This window comes from Equus przewalskii, chromosome 22, assembly GCF_037783145.1.
Source record: "Equus przewalskii isolate Varuska chromosome 22, EquPr2, whole genome shotgun sequence".
NCBI lineage: Eukaryota > Metazoa > Chordata > Mammalia > Perissodactyla > Equidae > Equus > Equus przewalskii.
Genome location: NC_091852.1, coordinates 19,285,486 through 19,305,957, shown reverse-complemented (window position 1 = coordinate 19,305,957; position 20,472 = coordinate 19,285,486). Strand labels below are relative to the sequence as shown.

At 37.4% G+C, this 20,472-nt stretch overlaps 1 protein-coding gene across 2 annotated transcripts in view; it reads right to left on the bottom strand.

Moving 5' to 3' along the window:
* PTAR1 (protein prenyltransferase alpha subunit repeat containing 1) overlaps positions 1 to 20,472 on the bottom strand; it is a 50,010-nt gene that overhangs the window by 25,250 nt on the left and 4,288 nt on the right. For both annotated transcript variants that reach the window (XM_070590455.1, XM_070590456.1), the window contains exons 2-3: positions 15,574 to 15,743; positions 5,762 to 5,828 (exon numbers count right to left, since the gene is read on the bottom strand). In XM_070590455.1, the coding sequence (XP_070446556.1) occupies positions 5,762 to 5,828; positions 15,574 to 15,743 (237 nt within the window). The remainder of the gene's footprint in view (positions 1 to 5,761; positions 5,829 to 15,573; positions 15,744 to 20,472) is intronic.

Here is a 20,472-nt window from a genome sequence, read left to right as displayed (position 1 = left end):
AGCTAAAAAACACCCATGGGAAGTTCCAGGGGTCACTAATATGAGGGGCGTGTTTTCTCTATAGGAGGTATTGTGCTTTTATGTTTCTGCAAAGTCTATTTTATATTTTTAAGTTTTCTGTCTTCTCTCCATCTTAAACTATTAGTTATGGCTTCTCTCTGCTGTCGCTCTATCCAAGATGTGTAGGAGCTCAGAGGCCATGTGTATCTGGCTGTGGGTAAATCTCCACTGGTTAGCTCCGTACTTGGCACACTGTAAATAATGAATAAAGAAATGCCACTTGGGGCCAGCCTGGTGGCGCAGCGGTTAAATTCGCACGTTCTGCTTCAGCGGCCCGGGGTTCACTTTTTTGGATCCTGGGTGTGAATCTATACACCGTTTAGCAAGCCATGCTGTGGCAGGTGTCCTACATGTAAAATGGAGGAAGATGGGCACATATGTTAGCTCAGGGCCAGTCTTCCTCAGCAAAATGAGGAGGATTGGCAGCAGATGTTAGCTCAGGGGCTAATCTCCCTCAAAAAAAAAAAAAAGAAGAAGAAATGCCACCTTTTTTTTTCTTTCTCAATCTTTAGTTATTCTGCCTGAAATAACAATGATAATAATAAAAGTCATCCTCATAAAAACTACCATTTATTGAACACTTCTCCTGAGCCAGGTACTGCATTAAGTGATTTACATACATTATCTAACTTAATTCTACAATCCTGTAAGTATTATATTGAACCATATGGAACTGCCAATATTCAATTGTTAACTGTTTTTTAAAATAAACTTTATTTTAGAACTGTTTCTAATTTATAGAAAAGTTGTAAGGATAGTATAGAGAATTCCTGGATGCCCTGTACCCAGTTTTCTTTACGATTAACATCTTATGCCATTATGTGCAATTGTCACAAATGGTGAACCAATATTGACAGGTTACTACTGGAAGTCATGCTTTATTCAGAATTCCTTAGTTTTTACCAAATGTCCTTTTTCTATTCCAGGGTCTTGCCCCAGGGTAGCATATTACATTTGGTTGTTATGCCTCCTTAGGCTCCTCTCGGCCCCTCAGGGATACCTTGTTTTCGATGGCCTTGACAGTTTTGAGGAGTACTGATTAGGTATTCTATATGATGTTTTTCTCATGGTTAGACAAGAGTTATGGGTTTTGAGGATGAAGAGACCACAGAGGTAAAATGCCATTTTCATCACATCATATCAGGAGCACATAGTATCAGCACAATTTGTCACTGCTGATGTTGACCTTGATTACCTGGATGAGGCAGTGTATGCCAGGTTTCTCCACTGTACTTTTTGGAAGGAAGTCACACTTGAGTAGGGAGTTATGCTCCATCTCCCTGAGGGAGGTTATCTAGATAAATTATTTGGAATTCTTCTATATGGGAGATTTATCTATTGTCTCCTATTTATTTGTTTGTTTATCAATCATTTATTTATGTCAGTATGGACTTACGGATATTCATTTTATACTCTGGGGTATAATACAGTACTACATTAATTTCTTGCTCAAATGGTTCCAGCTTTGGCTACCAGAAGCCCTTTGACACAGCCCCATCATATTGTTTTTGAGCACTTCCTTACTTTTTGGCTCTATGTGATGCTCTAGGCTCATCCTGTATATTTCCTGCCCTGGTCCTAGAATCAGCCATTTCTCCAAGAAGCCCAGTTCCTTTTATTAGAGAATGGTGACAGAAACTAGATCTTACATGGTTGCATTTAATCATTTTTGATCTACAAAAACAAGTTTCATATGGTGCTGCCTAAAATTATCTTAATTTTACAGATGAGAAAACTGAAGTTGGGAGAGATCCAGTAACCTGCTCAAGGTCTCCAAGCTCAAAGTTTCAGAACCAAACATAAATGTGCATAAAATAAGGTTACCAATTTAAATCAACAGGCTATGAGTAAAGGACATGAATCACTGAGGCTGGGTGTCAACTATTCTAATTGCTCAAAGATGTTCTGCTTATTCTGTGTTCACAGACTGATGAAAAAATAGGACATTATTATGAAGTCCACCTCTTTCATCAAGTAATTCACCAATTTTCAAAGCAAATTCAAAACAAAAAAAGAAGTACCAGTCGTTTTTTCTATAATCAGCTGGATTTTAAAATTACATGCATCACTCACTGTAATCACAGGAGATCAGTTCAAAAACTTACTCTTGCCCCTATTTTTTTCCCTAAGCCTGCAACACCTATAAATTGAACTACCAATGCATTATACCATCTTTTAGCAGGTGATAAAATACAGTAAAAATCACTCAATGCTTCTCAGAATTACTGCAGAAGAAATACACTAACAATTAAACATAAAGAGTTAAGTACTTGATTTGTAATGGAACTTACAGGGTTACTTCCAAAGCTGGCTGTTTTTTGGTCAAAATATATTCATGATTCTCTATCTTCAAAAGTCAGTCAATCTTACTAACACAAATTAAAATTTACTAGAATGCATGCCCACAATGGATTTTTTAAAAATCAAGATTTCCTTTCTACTCATCTAGCACAAAACTTTACTAGTCATCTTACTGGAACAATTTTCAAGATCAACTGCTATTAACATCACTGAAGTTAGATTTATGGAGCAATTTCCCTTCATGAGACCAAACCACACATAATCAAAAAACAGTTTCAGAAGAATCATAAAAATATCACCTAGTTCAAATCTTTTATTGCACAGATATGTATACTAAAACTCTTGAGAAGTTAAAGGTTTTGTCCAAAGTCAACTTCTAGCTAACTGATGATAACAGTACTAAGATCCATATGTTTTAAGACTAGGTTCTTTCTCCTATACTGAACTGCCTTACAGAATATACAATGAATAATACATATGTCTGTATGCATATACATTATGCTAGTGAGAATCTCTTTTTGTTGGAGGATTTTCAACTCTTCTTTAATGATGAGGAATATGAGAACATGAATAGAAATGGTACTCCCGCTTCTCTATTATTACCCTCATTTCTTTTTCACTGAATCTTTCAGTGCCCAGTCTGCAAACTGAGTATCTATCATGCGCCAGGCACTAGAGTGTGAGATGCTAGGGAAACAAAGGGAAATAAAACCGCACGTGGTCCCTGCCCTTAAGAAAGCTCTCGGCTGTAAGTCTGTGCTGCCGTCCTAAAGCCTCCAGTGCTGATTCTCCCTCACCTTGCAAACTCTAGAGCAGTGCTGTCCGATGGAAATACAATGTGAGTCACGAAGGGGAGCCACATGTAATTTAAAATTTTCTAACAGCTACATTCAAAACAAGTGTAAAGTAATACATTGATTTAACTCAATATATGCAAAATGTTATAATTTCAACATGTAATCAATATAAGAATTATTAAGATTTTTTTTTTTTGAGTAGTCTTTGGTATCTGACGCATAGCTTACATTTACAGCACATCTTAATTGAGAATGGTCACATTTCAAGCCATATGTGGCAAGTGGCTACTATACTGGATTGTGCAACTCTAGAAACCTGTAGTGTCCCAGTGCTCAGTCTTTGGACTGGTTCTCTTCCCTATTTATACCCATCCGTTGGGTATCTCAAACAATCTCATGGCTTTAAATACTATACATTTTCTAGTGATTCCCAAATCTATACCTGGCCCACAACTCTCATCTGAATTTTAGATTCATATACAACTACCTAGATACAAACCTAACATGTCCCAAACTGAATTCGTGACTTCCAGCCTGCACCCCTCCCACTGCCCCCGACCCCCACTCCCATCTGCTCCTCTTCCAGGCAGCCCCAATTCAGTTAATGCTAACTCCATCCTTTCAGAGGGTGTCAGCCTGGACCCTCTCTGTTCTCTCATATCCAATTCATCCTCTGTGTCTTTAAAATCAGTTTATTAAATATAGTCAAAGCTTGTATAGCTTATAAAATACAGTGAGAATCTTAATACTTCTCACCACTCCTACTGGTGAGCTCCACATCAAGTCACCACCATCTCTCCCCTGAATTACTGCAGTCCCTCCCTAACCACTGCCTGCACTCCTGCAGTCTACTTTGCACACAGGAGCCAGGGTTTTAAAACCTAAGGAAGACACTGTCCCTCCTCAGCTTGAAAACCTCAGTGACTCTCTGTCTCACCTAGAATGAAAGCTGAAGTTCCCAGAGCAGCTTACGAAGATCTAGAAAGCCCTATGAGACGTGGCCCATTGACTCTCTGGCCTCATCTCCTGTTACTGTCTCCCTTATTCATGCTACTCCAGTGACACTGGCTTCCTTGCTGTCCCAGAACACCCAGGAACATTTTAGGCATGACTGAGGGCTTTTCCACTTGCTGTTCCCTCCACTTAATGCTACTTTTACCCCAGAATCCACAAAGATTGATCCCCGACTTCATGCCAGTCTTTGCTCAGATGTTCCCCTATTTAAACTGCAGTACCACTCTTTCCATCCTCTTTCTGGCCTTCCCCACTTTTGCTCCATAGGATTTACCAACAGTTGATCTACTATTTATTTTACTTATTAATGTCCTTACTGCTTTTCTTCCTCTACTGGAATGAAAACTCCATAAGCACATGGATTTTTGTTTGTTCTGTTTATGGCTCTATTCCTGGTGCCTAGAACCCAGTACATAGTAGTTAATCAACAAACATTTGATGAATGAGTGAACAAATGTTGTCAAGTACTGTGTGGATTAAATGAGATAACATATAAAGTTGTAGTATGGTCCCAGGAATATAGTAGCCATTCATAAACATTAGTTTATTCCATAACCACTGTGGTGCTTTCCATAAAAGAAAATCACAATTCTAAAACTATGTAAATTTTTAAAGCCTTATACATCATTCAATACTTTTCTTACCCTGGACTCTAAATATCTGATCATTAATTATTCAAAAGACAATTTTAACAAGACATACAATAGGAGTTACCTAAATTTTTAAAAATCAGTTACAAATAGAAAATTCAGTAGGTATCATAAAACACTATCTCAGAATGTAGCCTTGCTTGAAATACACAGAAAATTAAATAAAGTATTGTTTAAGTCACTAAAGATAAAGAGCTATAATCTATGGCTCTTTCTCATAGGAAAACTTAAAACGCATTCACAATGTTCAACAAGACTTCACTTTTATTTATCCATAATTTGTATCCTGCTGTCCTCTAAGAGAATTTGTGTTAATCTAGGGGACTACCAATTTTTTAAAACCATACACATTGACTGAAAGAACTTCAATGAAAAAATAAACCTGGTCTGAATTTTAATATTTCTATAAAGTATTTTGTGTTGAAAGCTACAACAATCAGAATTAAAGAACTTAAGATATGAATAAAATATAATCCCTCTCCAATAAAATGAGCGTCAGAGACTTCAAGAGGTCACAGTGTTAGGGACTAAACTGAGACGAAACACCCATAGCCTTGCCTCCTCCTCCACACTGTCCACTGCGCTGCCCTGCTTCTCAAATATACTAACGTCCTACAGTCCAACCAATTATGCTGACTGCCCCATCCCCCTAGAAAGGAAGGAAAATAAAAGCATGTCTCAAACGGCACACTGTAATTAAACTTGACAATCCGTATTTCGGGCAAAAGTTTACAGAGAACAGACACAAACATGCAAAGAGGGGCACAACGTATGTCAGAATTGTAATGGAGATATTATAAAGAATCAGGAGAAGAAATAAGTGTAAGATGCCATGGATATATGGTTTATTTTTCATTTTTCAAAACACTAAACTCATGGGGCTTATATGTCTTCAGAAACTTGGGCAATTTCATTTTATCACTGATGAGAATGACGTACCTCACGTTCCATGCAGTGGTAAAGTCTGGGTTTAGAAGCAGCAGGGTGCATGTGACATCTATCAATTCTAAAATAAAGAGAAGTCATATTAAAAACAAATAGTCCTACCCTTTAAAGTTCGGCTTCTCTTTCTTTTAAAGTCCCCTTTATTTTATATTTTTATTTATATATACACATACACACATACACATATGTATATCTCACATTTCACTAAAAATATTTCATGTTATAATGATTTTAATGACAGATACTTTGTTCTACACTGTCAGGAATAGGAACATTATCCTCAAGATTTTCTTCTACTTATAAGTGTAACTCTTTTAAAAGTTGACGCTGAAATAACTTTACCACAGAATATCCCTATAAAGAATAATCAAATTAACCTATCCATTCTTTTAGTTTTTGGTACTAATTAAATATTTAACAAGGAGAAAAAATGCAATTTCTATACCTCTATTCATTTAATTCCACAAATATTTCAAGAACTATGTGCAAATTTTCAAAAGGGGGAAAAAAAATCGCTTGTAACCCAACTTACTTAACGCAATTCATTTACATTCCCCTGCAAAGATTATACTTTCTCACACAGATTTTCACATAGATATAGCAAAGATAAATGTACAATTTTGTTTTTTTATTCAATATTATTTTATATGCATTCTCCTATATTGCTACAGTATGCATTTTTAACAGCTGTAACAAACACTTAGTTTAATATACATCATTTATCTTATTCTTTAGGCTGCTTTCTGTTTGTTTTTTACTGTTATAGATAACATTGCTACAAACTTTTTTTTTTTTTTTTTTAGTGAGGAAGATTGGCCCTGAGCTAACATCTGTGCCAGTCGTCTTCTATTTTGTATGTGGGATGCTGCCACAGCATGGCTTGATGAATAGGTCCACATCCGGGATCCAAATCTGTGAATTCCAGGCCACCAAAGGGGAGCAGGGGAACTTCAGCGATACACCACCAGGACAGCCCTACAAACATTTTTAAATATACTTTTTGTCTCATAGATTTTTTTCTTAGGATATATTTTCCGGAGCAGAACTACGTCAAACAATATAAATATCAGTATGGCTCCTACTAAGCATTTCCGAATTGTCCTCCAAATAGACTGTATCTATTTATATTGCCAAGAGTAACATGAGCATACTTAGGTTCCTGTAACTATGACCTATATAATTGTATGATCATGTGTTACTTAATGACAGGGATATGTTCTGAGAAATGCATCGTTAAGATGATTTCATGACTGTGCAAACATCACAGAGTGTACTTACACAACCTAGATGTTATATAGCCTACCACATGTCTAGGCTACACAGGACTAATCTTATGGGCTCACTGTCGTATATGCGGTCTGTCGTTGACCAAAACGTCATTATGTGGCACATGACTATTTAAAAAAATGAATGCAGCAGATAAAACACTGTATTTTGTTTCTGTTTTAATTTACATTTTTAGTTTGTAATTATTAATATAAACATTTTTTCATTTTTGTTTACTATTTTCTACTTTCATTTTATGAGCAGCCTATTCATATTCACTAGCTATTTATCTATTATAGTCTTGACAGAATTCCTAGTCACGTAAGTTCCATAACCCTATATTTAATAGAATAAAATCAATAATATTTAGACATATTACCTTCATTTTACTAAAACTGAAAAGAGAATTCCAGGATTAGGATAATCAACGTAGGGCATACCACTAAATTAAGATAATCTCTACCAAGCTCATGTTAAATGCTAAGTAAATAAAATAATAAAAGTAATTGTTATAATTATTTAGCATTGTTTATCGGGTTCAATAATAAATACTTTACTTACATTATTTCACTGAATTCTCACAACCACAGTCCAAGATATTCTCAGTTCATTTTACAAACAGGGAAACTGACATTTAGCGAGTTTAAGCAATTTGCCCATAGTCATCCAATTAGTATGTGGCAAAGTCAGCATCTGAATGCTTCTAATAACTCAATTATACTGCAATGAAATGTGTATCTACAACAAATAATTGGGACATTCTCAGTGTATAAGATAAACTTTTTAAAATCTAAGAATACACATAAATACATCCCTATAGTCATTTTAAAATAGCCACAATTTAAAATAGTGAAAAAGAAAATAAGTTATTCCATTCTTAACCATGAATTAACACTTATTGTGAGCCCATGATTTCATTACTACTGAGTATAACATTCAACAAATGAGCAAAAAAGGGTGGGATTAGCACATATTTATTTTTGACCTCTATCCTCCTCTTTGCAAGTCATTACATGCATAAACAATATATCTATAAAGAATAGTCTAATGGGAGCCTGCCCAGTTGCCCAGCGGTTAAGTATGCATGTCCCGCTTCGGCGGCCCAGGGTTTGCCAGTTCAGATCCCAGGTGCGGACATGGCACCGCTTGGCACACCATGCTGTGGTAGGCGTCCCACGGATAAAGGAGAGGAAGATGGGCACGATGTTAGCTCAGGGCCAGGCTTCCTCAGCAAAAAAGAGGAGGACTGGCAGTAGTTAGCTCAGGGCTAGTCTTCCTCAAAAAAAAAAAAAAAAAGCAGTCTAATGAACCTCTTCATTCGTTTAATCTTGGTAGTTTTGGCACTAATTTAATATTTGCCAGGGAAAATAAATACAATTTTCTATACCATTACTCATTTAATTCCACAGATATTCCAAGAATTGACTATCTGCAAAGATTAAACTGGGCCCTTAGGACTGAGAGAATAGATACAATGATAAATAAGACCTGATCTGGCCCTCTAGATGGTTAACCTTTAGTTAGAGAGAACATATAAACTACTAATTATATAAGATGAAATAATTGTGAAGTAAAAATATATACCACATTTTGGGGACCACCAAAGAAGCTGCAAATTAATTCTTACTGGAGCGCCAGGGAAGGCCATAAAAGAATAAGGCAGGAAAGGGCACTGCAGACCATGGGAAAAAAGTATCAGCAAAAGACACAGAGTTCACATACAGGGTGCTCTCCAAAAGGTTACTGGTACCAGAGGGTGACTAGAGCACAGGGTGCTGGAGAAAGGTACCAGGAGACTAGAGTCCAGTCCCAATCTCCTCCTCAGCCTGGCCTCCCACTACTTTCCCCTCACATGCTACACTCCACCTGAACCAAACCCCAGCATTCTCTAAACACACCCTTTACTTTCTCTCCTTTGGATATAAATCAGATTTACTTGATTGCTGCTCTCTCTGCCAGAAATGTCCTTCTGACTCTAAATATCAAAAAAAAAAAAAAAAAAAAAGGAAGGCATCTTTCTTCATAAAGGCTTTCCTGACCTACCTAGCTGGAGGCAATCTTTCATCTCTACGCTCTGTGTATATCTTGCTTGGTTACTGATCTTGCATAAACATTATCCTCGTGATGAGACTATAATTTTTTGGAGGTAGGTCTTCTCTAATACATCAAAGATGAGAAAAATATGGCTCCTGCCCAAAAGACGTCCCACATCTACGCACACCATAGAGGAGTGGTAACTGCATAAGCCTATAGCCACAACACCTGGGTTCAAATCCCAGCTTCTCCACTTACTGCCTACACAACATAAACGAATTTCAGTTTCCTTATCTGTGAAATGAGGATGATAACATCAACCTCAGTGTTGTGAGCAACAAAATTCATTCCATTTCTCCATAGTTATTTGACACACATTGAGTGCTCTTAACTAAACACCATTGCTACTTACCAACCAACAAATTAGTATTTTCAACATCAATTAATCAAAGAAGTCAGAAATGAGGCAGTGCTTCCTATTGTGAAATTGTCCAAATTTCTAAACTTGTAAAATAAGCAACAATAACAAAAAACGACTTGACAGTTAAGTGGTTATAGGGAAATATTTGTGCACGATGGGAAGGTCTCTAGAATTTCTTTTGAAGCCTACAATTTTTCAACATCCATTACTCTACTTAGCTAAACTGGTATTTAGTCCCTTGGACTCTCCTTTTCTGCATTGAAAAAAAAAAAAACGTGTGTGACCAGTGGTAGCTGCAACTCTCCTCCCTGCCACATAAATGAAGATAAGTTCATCCTCTGAGAGACATAATGCTATACAGGAGCACAAGGCAAAACTAACAAATAAACACAGAAAATACCTACGTCCCCACTTTTCATTTGTGGCTGTGTGAAGAGAGAGGAAGGCTAATCAAACTAACACTTCCTTTACTGCAAGGTCCCCCCCGAAGAAGACGTTGAAAGGAGAAGCAGGAGAAATAACTAGGTCAGAAATATTGGACATACAGAATCCTTCCTGAATTACATGTATTTTTCTGCTCTTCCTCCCCACTGGCTCCAGCTAAACGGAAGGAAACTAGTGTTTCTTGAGAGCCTGCCACATGCCAAGCACCATGCTGGGTGCTTTACACACTAATTCATGGGATCCTCACAACAAGCCTCTGAGACCTAGTAGAATTCCCTTCTTTTGGTGTGGAAATAGGAAGAGGTTAAGTAATTTGCCTGAAGTCACTGCTACGTGACTTAAGCGTGCTGATGAACTGAATCTAAATCTGGTCTTAGGTGAATCTAAACCAGGTCTGGTCTCCTGCAAAGCAGATGCTCTTTCCAGTCCAGCACACTGTCTACGATTACTTTGCCCTCTTTGAGTGTGGACTGAACCAAAGATCTAAAGATAAACATGTGTAATCACCAGCTGACTATAATTATTTCACTATCCATGTTTCATCAACTATGTAACATTTCCTGCAGTTTTACCCAGAATATGGGAGCTACTGATACCCCTATAGTCTCTTGAAGTTAAACAGCTTTCTCCCCAAACACCAGAATATATATCAGCAAATAAATTTTCCTCTGCTACACACACTCCAAGATATGACTAACTCATCATCATATCACAAGGAGGAAATGATCAGGGCACATTATACACAGGAAAGTAGCTAAATTCCAGCTGTAACAAGGAGAAAATATAAGGATGGTACAGAAAAGTCAGAGAAAAATCAATATGCTTCCTTGCTGCATTAAATTCTGGAAATGGCTCAAAACCAGCAGTCACCTGGTAACAGTCACTGGGTTTGACAACTGTCTCTGACGCAGATGTGTTTTCATGCATCTAGAAATAAACACAAGGTCAACTTGTATTGGTTAATCTCTTCCTCTAAAAGAAATTCAGGTTACCACAAGAGAGGCTTGAGGTAAAGTTATGTGGTAAACACCAGAAAGGCCCTGTTTATTACAGAATATCGTTATTGAACTGATAACCAGACTAAGCTAAAAACTCTTGCTTACCAAACCCGTTACTTATTTGACAAACGTCTATTGAACACATAAAGGTGTGGAGTAAATAAAGACAAGCCATAAACCCTCTTCCTAACAAACTCACAATCTAGCTGGGAAAAACGTTTAAATAATCAACTATGAAAAAGTATGGTAAGTGCTACTATGCAAGCAGTCTGAATAAAGGACTCCAAAGGAGTGCGGAGAAGTAACCGCTGCTTCCTGGAGCAGAGGCCTCACAGGTGTGTGCGTGTGTGCTGGCAAACACAACGATGACAACATAAGACATGATCATGGCCTTAGGAAAGGCATGAAAGTAAGGCAGCAGTACAGAGCAAAGTCAAAGAATGGAACAGTGTATGTTGTGGTGGGAATGCATATCAAACGGCTGCAAATTCAAATGCTTCTAGGGTTCAAATGAAGCTCAAAAAAGTAGTAAAACAAATCTGTTGATAAGCAGCAACTGATACTCTGTCTCAGTGTCTAAAGGACATGAGGAGGTTATAGTAAACTGGGACAGCCTTGCCTAGTCAAGAAAAGCTGAGGCTATGAGCCTTAGCCAATCGTTGCCATGCAGAAGCTTATGCACCCAAAGCTTCTGATTTTTCAAGTGAAGACAAAAATCCAGATTTCCATCCTAATTTTAAAAGTTCATCCTGGGAGAGCCCAGCAGTACAGTGGTTAGTTTCATGCGCTATGCTTCAGCAACCCAGGGTTCGAAGGTTCAGATCCCAGGCACGGACCTACACATCACTCATCAAGCCATGCTGTGGCAGCATCCCACATACATGGTAGAGGGAGACTGGCACAGATGTTTGCTCAGGGACAATCTTCCTCAACAACAAAAAAAATAAGAAACAAGAAAAAAGTTCATCATGATTTTAAATTTTATCCAACTAATTATAACCAATTTTAAAAACATTATACAAGTCAAAACGAAATATTATCTGCCGGCTAGCTTCAGCCTGGGGGCTGAGAATCTACAACCCCTGATGCTGAATAGAAAGAAGAGGAAAAGGCTGGTAACATAGGCTGCAGACAGATCGTGAACAACCTTGAATACCATGCCAAGGAGTTTGAACTCCACCTTGACCCTGTAGGCATCAGGAAATAAGATGAACAGATATATATTTCAGAAAAGCATCCCTCAAACTGTTTCTAAGAAGTGTTGTTTGAAATGACTGGCTAGTGACATGATGGACAAGGATTACAGACGAAAGACTGAAAATGGGGTAGACCAGTCATGAGATGATAACATTTGTCCAGAGGAGATACAAGAAATGGAGAGCAGAAGATGGTTTTTAAAGAGCTAGCTCAGATATGGAGCAGAGCTTGTGAGAAAGAGGGAGGAACAGAAGAAGATGGCAGAAGGGCACACTGGGGGAGACAGCACGGGACAGAGCTCTGCCCAGTCAGGACTCCAATGCTGTGGACATCTCTCGTGATTTTTGTTTTTGTCAGATTTCTCAAAAGTCAAGACTACAGTAACATTCCTCTCCCATACTCAATATGGCTATTACTGGGGCAGACTTTTTAAAAAAATCAGTCTCTCTAAGTAATTAAACAGTGATGCTAAGATGGTCAGTTTTGGTTAAACTATGGGTAAACTTGACGAGCTATGGGGTGCCCAGATTAAACATTATTAAACATTTCTGAGTGTCTGTGAGGATGTTTCCAGATGAGATTAGCAGTTGAATCAGCAGACTCAGGAAAGCAGACAGCCCTCCCCAGCGTGGGTGGGCATCATCCGATCTGTTGAGGGTTTGAATAGAACAGGAGGAGGAAGGAGGAGGAATTCACCATCTTTTTTAACTTCCTGTCTGTCTGCTTGAGTTGGGATATCTCATCATATCTTCTCCAGCCTTCAGACTGGGATTTGAACCACTGGCTCCCCTGGTGCGCAGGCCCTCAGACTCAGATTAAATTACATCACCGGCTTTCCTGGCTCTTCAGCTTGCAGAGAGCAGATCATGGAACTTCTCAGCCTCCATCATCACGTGAGCCAATTTGTCACAATAAATCTTTTATATGTATTTATATAAAACCTTACAAATACATAAATTTTCTACTGGTTGTTCCTCTGGAGAATCCTGACTAATAGAGATGCTCTCCAAACATCTAAGGAATTCAGCACATTAATGAGAGCATGAATTCAGTTTGGTTAAAACAAAAAAAATCTATCCCCAAAATAAAGGTCACCTTCAGTTACAGAATACATTCTTCAGAGATGCCTAGGATTTTGGCATGATCAATCACACAGACACTGATTTCTGAAATTGTCCTTAAATTGCCAGCTTTCTTCACTTGGCTCTTTTTATACATATATTCTCTATAAAAACAGCTTTAAACATACAGCATTTTCATGAAGTAACTGCTTTTTCCTAATATTTTTTACTTTTTTTTTTTTTAGCAAGATTCACCTCTGTGTTCTAATTGCTTCAGTTCACAAATCTGGCAGAATACTCTTACGTTAGCATCTTCAGCTATCTTTTTCTGTCAAATCAGACATTCACTTCCATATTTTTACCAATAATACAATACACAACTTGAGTAGTACATGATACCACACTAAATCATGCTGTCCCCACCCACCAAAAAAGTGAAGCTGAAAACTGCTTCCAGGAGGAAAAGGTTAGAATAAAATCAAGCTACTTTTGTACACAGGCACAGCTGTGTTAGAATTCAACGTTCCGTTTGTGTGAGTGAGCTGAACCATTTGCTCTTCTGTCTGGGTCCTCCAGGGCCCATCAAGACTAAAACGACGTGATGAGGAGATTCAGCAAAGCCTGCAGACAGGGAAAAATGGAGAGAAGGACGTGGAAGGCTACAGGAAGAAGGCAGGTTAGGCTAGCCTACAAAAACGTGCAAAAAATAATGATCTGAAACAATAATAGCCTTTGATGTTTTAAAATTCACACAGTTTCTTCTCTACAAGGGAATCTTCTGTCTCCCGGCCCCGAGTTAGTTATGTATTGGTTCAATTATACATTTCTGTGTACCAGAACATACAGAATACAGTTTTGTTTGGCAAAAAAAAACGATGGATTCATATGGTGTTACTGTGCACCTTAATGTTACTGAAATCTACTACAGAGTTATGGAATGGACAACAAAAGAGGGCCTGACAACAGATAAATATCCTTACCTTTAAGTTTATGCCAAAAACTTAAGCTATGCTATAAACTCAGGCATAGCCTTATAATGAAGAAATATATGTCACAGGACTAATTGAGTGAAACACAGAAAACAGAAACTATTTCAAATTACATCTTCAAATCAGACTCCTTTTCTACTGGTTTAAACAAGGAAAAGTGCTATTAACCTATAATGCAGTATGTTAAGGACAATACTGAGAGAATACAAGGAAATCGGTATGTCATACCTTTGGCAACACTCCACAAAGCGATTGTTTTTCACTCAACTGTAAGCTTCTTGAGTAAAGGGAACATGTATTTTTCACCTTTTATCCCACACAGTATTTAGAACAGCTTCAGTTATGAGTAGGCCCTTGGTAATGGCTACTGAACTGGTAATTAAAATTCTCTAGGAAACAAATTTCTCAGTCCAAATTAGCCACCAAGCATACTGAGCACTTTTAAGGTACTGCTGTATGTGGGAAGGGACAGGAGCTTTACAAAAACAGTTCAGAACGCGATCTTGGATGACTCTCCAGAAAAGTGAGACCTCAAGTCTTACTTTTACCTAAAAAGTAAAGAGAATTTGTGCACATGGAGGCTTAATATCACATATAAGCGGAGAACTAAGAAAAGAGACCAGGTGGGACGAATTGTCTGACGCAGCAAAGAGCTATCTCAGAGGAGTGGAAGAAGCGAATGCTGGGGTGGTTTTCTTTTGCTCGTATTAGCATAGGAACAGGACACAGAGGGCCAGAGCTAATCGAGATTCACCTTCATAAATCACTGAGCTGGTTCGCAGCATAACTACCACCATCACGCCTCCATTATCTCATTCGGACTGCTACCACAATGTGTTCTATTGCTCATAAAGTATGAAAGGATTAGAAATCTGAGCTTGTAGGCACCAGAGCCCTCTTCAGTGATTTTTCAAACACTTTTTAGCCATAGGATGTTTTCTTCAAATAAAATTTTATAAATGACCCCAATGCATAAAAAGATAAAGTTAGAATTGCTCTAATTTTATGGTGACAGATAGTTACTAGATTTATCATGGTGACCATTTCGTAATGTATATAAACGTCGAATCACTGTGCTGTACACCTAAAACTAACATACTATTGTATGTCAACTACAATAAAAAAAAGAAGAATTGCTCCAATTTCCTACTCAGGTTGCAGTAGGTGGCCTGGCACCCTGTTTGAAGCACCTTCCATACAATCACTTATGGATGCAAAATTTGAAAACTACCGATGAGTGTAAACTCCCCACTCGACAGAGAAGTGGGGAACCTGCCCGGGAGTGCATGAAAGAGCCAGAACTAGAATCCAGGAATGCCAACACTCAAGAGAGGGTTCTTCCCACTTTATTCCATGCTGCTTCTACAAACCAAAGGAGGACAGAGTTCATACTTACCATCTTTGTTCAGCCATTGCTTTCTTGTTCTGTACAAAAGGAGCTTGTTGTGGACATACGGTAAAAGGAACTTGACACACCAGCTCTCCACACCAAGTTTGTTTTCAACCAGGACTATAGGACTCCGGTTATACCTTGCTTCAGGACATGGGATCAGGCCAATTTCATCTCTTAATATATAAAACACGAAAAAGAATTAAAGTTAAGAATACTAGCCCTTTCAAAATTTTTCAAATCCTAGAGTATTTTTTTAAAAATTCACATATTTCCCTTTCTTAAAAATATTATTTAGCTCGCCTACTAGATTGGTAGAAACTAAAAAAAAAAAAAAAGAAAAATACACACCAGTTTTTTAATACTGACAAGAGTAAGGGAAAATCAGTATGCTGTACTCCCTGTTAACAGGAAAGAAAATTGATCTAATCTTTGGATGGAAATCTGAAAATGACTTTCAAAATTTTAAATGTACATTCTCTTTGACCTGGCAATTCTACTGCTCAGAAATTACCCTACGCTGAGATATAGCAACAGGATGTTTACTGCAACACTGCAACAAAACTGGAAACAATCTAAATGTGTATGAATACAAAACTGGTAAAATAAATGTGGCTTCTCCGTGTAACAGAGTGTAAAAAATGAGGTAGATCTGCATATGCTGGTAGGGAATGGTGCCAAGACATATGAAACAAAAAAAGCAAAATGCCAAACACAATGTACAGCACAAAGCCTTCTGTATATATTTTTTAAGAGATACATATATGCATTAAAAAATTTCTTTCAAGGAGAGGAAGGATTTTATTTTTATACAGTTTAAATTTTCTAATCACTTGTATGTATTATTTCTATTTTTAAAAAATGTCAATAAATGTATTTATGCTTGGGGGCCAGCCCTGTGGCCGAGTGGTTAAAGTTCTGTGGACTCTGCTTCAGCAGCCTGGGGTTCATAGGTTCGGATCCTAGGCATGAACCTATTCCACTCACCAGCCATGCTGTGGAGGCATCCCACATCCAAAATAGAGGAAGACTAGCAAAGATGGCTAATCTTCCTCAAGCAAAAAAAAAAAAAAAAAGGAGGAAGATTGGAAACGGATGTTAGCTCAGGGTGAATCTTCCTGACCACCCCCCCCCCCCAAAAAAAAGAGAGAAAGAAAGAAAAAAAAATGTATTTATGCTTGTCTGCTAATAAATGTACATGGAGCAGAAATAAATTATCAATAAAAGTTATCTTGTCAATGAGATTGTGGGCCATTTTTTCTTTTCTTCTTTATAATCCTTTTTACTTTTCTGAATTAAAAAGAAACTAATAAATGTTGTTAAAACACAAATACATTTCATAATTTGATCATTTTCATCTAAGGCAGTATCTACATCCCTCCATCCACCTCAGCTTAAGGTGAAAATTTACATTACAGGCCGAGATTTAATAAACAATATGTAGGGCAGTTGACTTGTTCAGTAAATGAACCAGCAAATACAAAAATGTTTTTGTAAAACCCACACACGTGCCTTTCAACTATAAAGAGGGTAAAATTCTTGCCTACATGAAGCATTCTTTCTCAAATGGTATGTCCTTCCTTTAATTAATGAATAACTAACAAGAACTTTTTAACAAAAGCAGCTGACATAAATAACGATATTTTTAGAGTGTCTAAATTGATTTTTTTTGAAGTTTTTTTTTTTTTAAAAATAAAGAAATGGTTTTTAGAGTGGGTTGAAAACTAGTGATGCTGTGTGTGACATCATCTATTACGTCCCTGGAATTCCTGTGCCAAGACAGTAGTTTGATAGACGCAAAGAGGGGAAACTTGTTTAATTACAGGTTATAAGAAAAGTCCTCTTTTTTTGCTAGGCTGCCGTCACGAATTGGTGGGAGGCTGTGGAACTAAAATGAAACCCCTCCTGGACACTCCACACTGGAGAGCTCAAGGGCAACCTACTTTCTATTGATCACTTCATTAGTGACACAGCGATATATCAATAAACAGCAGTACCCTAGGGGTTGCAAGTCACTAACCATTCTTTCAAGCTGATTTAACTCACAAGCAGAGTTTGAGACCTCAGGCTGTTTGTCCTGACAACTGGCTCAGTTGATTCAGAGGTGTTTTGATATGCCATGTCAATATTATCTAAACATTTTCTGAGTACTGCAATGTACTGGGTACAGTGTTAGGTTCTGAAAATGCAAAAATGAGTAAAACAAGGTGTCCTGACTTCACAGAGCTGATATTTTTGCTGGGGAGTTGTGTCAATATCCATAATAAAATGTTAACATTTGCCACTCCAGTAATATAAATAAAGTTCTGTCAGAAGAATGAGGCAATGCTAAGAGAGCATCTGAGGTCAACATATAGGATTTCAAAATATATTTTTGCATTTGTATTTGGTGATATTAACCTCAGCTCTATCTAGTTCACTATTAGGACAACTAGCCACATCTAGATCTACACCTGACTAACGTATGTCTGAATCTCTGGTATTTCCTGGTGTTCAGGTTTTACTATATAAAATAGAACATTTAAAAAATAAACTAGAATTACAGAAAAAAATAAACTCACTGTAATTATTTCAAGAAAGTCTGTTCTCTGAGATCTAATCACTACTTACAGCACTTCAAAGAACTGCAAGTCAACAACATGAATGTTAGGGTACCAAGGAGAAAAGAATCTTACCTTCTGGGTATACTCTGTTTTGGGGGATGGAGGGATTTTTTACTTAAATTCACCATGTAAAAACATGCCTTGCTCACTATTTATACCAAAAATAAAATGCTCAACTAATAATTTGGTTCCTAAATCAAAGGACAGAGCCATCTGCACAAATAAAAAACTTTAGTTTGGTACCATCAGTCCAAGAAACAATTAAAAACTACAAGAATGCTTTGCTGTAGCAGGTGCTCAATACCTGCTCCTGAAAAGCTGATTACCACTGCGCTTCAGTGATACTATTCAAATAATAGTTTTCAAAGAATACTGCTTCTTGACTCTCCAAAAGAACATGACCTCTGACATCTTTCTAATGCAGTGAGTCCACTCCCAGCTCTGTCAGTATGTGACATATACCTATATATATCTCATGTCACGGCCTCTAATAGACCTCAATTTTGAATGAGAAACCACTCTCATCGAAGGAGAATGAAAACGGTCATACCAGGGAATATAAAGCACTAGGAAAAAAACATTAAAAGAAAGGTAGTAGGATGTAGAGACAAAAGCACTTGATCTTCAGAGGTCCATGGTTCTAGTTAGTCTCCATTCTACCACTCACAGTCAAAGTGAATCTGGCAAGTTACTTGCCACCAGCATCCTCATCTGAAATACAGGAATAATAATGCTGTCCTGTTCCTGCCTAGTATGAAAAGCAAATAATACAATGTAAAGAATATGGTAAGCTACACAGTGCCAGGCAAAGATAAAGTATATTATTATTAATTCAGTTAAGAGCCTGAGGTCAACCAGAAAAGTTCCTTGGTTAAGAGATAATGAGAAGCTGAGGCAAAGACAGTTAAGCCTTTGTCAAGTTATCTGACTGTAAGACACAGTGCTTTGCTGCTTCCTAAAAATATAACGTCTACTTTATAAAGATAGGTAGGTCAGTAAGCGTCCAAATAACAGTGTGTTTGACTTCAGACTTCTATGCCTAGTCCCCTAGGTCATAGTCCACTTTTTTTTCAGACAATTTAGAATAGCATTCCAGAATCATTTTAAAATTGGAAGGGACCTCATTCCTCCAGTCTCTCATTTTATCAGATGAGAAAACTGAGGTCCAGTGAGGTTAAGATGATTACCCAAGGTCACACAGCTGGCAGCTAGGTTAAAAATCTGACCTCCTAATACTTAGCCCAAAACCCTCTAGAGTGAAGATAAAGACATCCATGAAAGCAAGCAGGATTTAGATTAATTCCTTCTAGATTTCTGGCTATTTAAATTCTAATTTCATACTCAAGAAAAGTTGGAAAACTCAGGGAAAAAACAAAAAGTCTTTTGTCATCCCTCTACCACTACTTACGGTTGGGTACACACCCTTTTGTTCTAAGAATTTTACAAAAGTGGGATTATATTGGACATACTCTTCTATAATTCTTTTTTAAAATGGAATTCACATTAAATATTTTCCTACATAATTAATTTTTACATTTTTAATGGTTGCAACAAATATGCTATAAATATCAAATATATCTCCAGCTATTTCTTTAGTATAAGAAATTTCTAACGCTTTCACTACCACCAAATTTCACTTATTTGTATTTTTAGGTTTCTGGCAATTTAGATTCCTTGTACTTAACAAGGATACTCACGTAAATACCTGCATTACCTAGGTCATAGGGTTTCTAAAAACATGCAGGTTTGAAATAGTGATCAAATTCTAGTCTTCTCAAAGAGATACCATGACGCTCGTTGTTTAGGTTCCTTCGAAGGCTGCTCCAAAGGAACAGCAACATAGAATGAACCAACATATTTACTTAAAAAGACTGTACACAGCATGGCACATCTCTCTGAGTGCTTCACTTTACAATGTGGATTCACTGCCTTCCAGATGAAGTTCAAGGTTCATATAACACTGCTATTGACTTTGTTCTTCATGTTTAGACAGCTTCTCCTGTCTGCACTTTTCAGAAACATCATCAATTAGAGTAGGCCCACTTATTATTTACGAAAGTAATATCAACCAGCTTCCCTTTTGGGAGGAAAGGATGGTCCCCAAATACTAAAACTGAACCGTGTAATGTGGAGCGACCAAACAAAAAGCCCAAGGATTCAAGAAATGGTCCAAAACTTATTGATCTAATATTTATTTTGGGGTTTTTTTCCCCCTTCAAACTGGAATTCTTTCCAGAATGACCAAAAAGGAAATTTATCAAAATATCTAAAGGACTTGACCCTTGCATATTGATAAAACTTC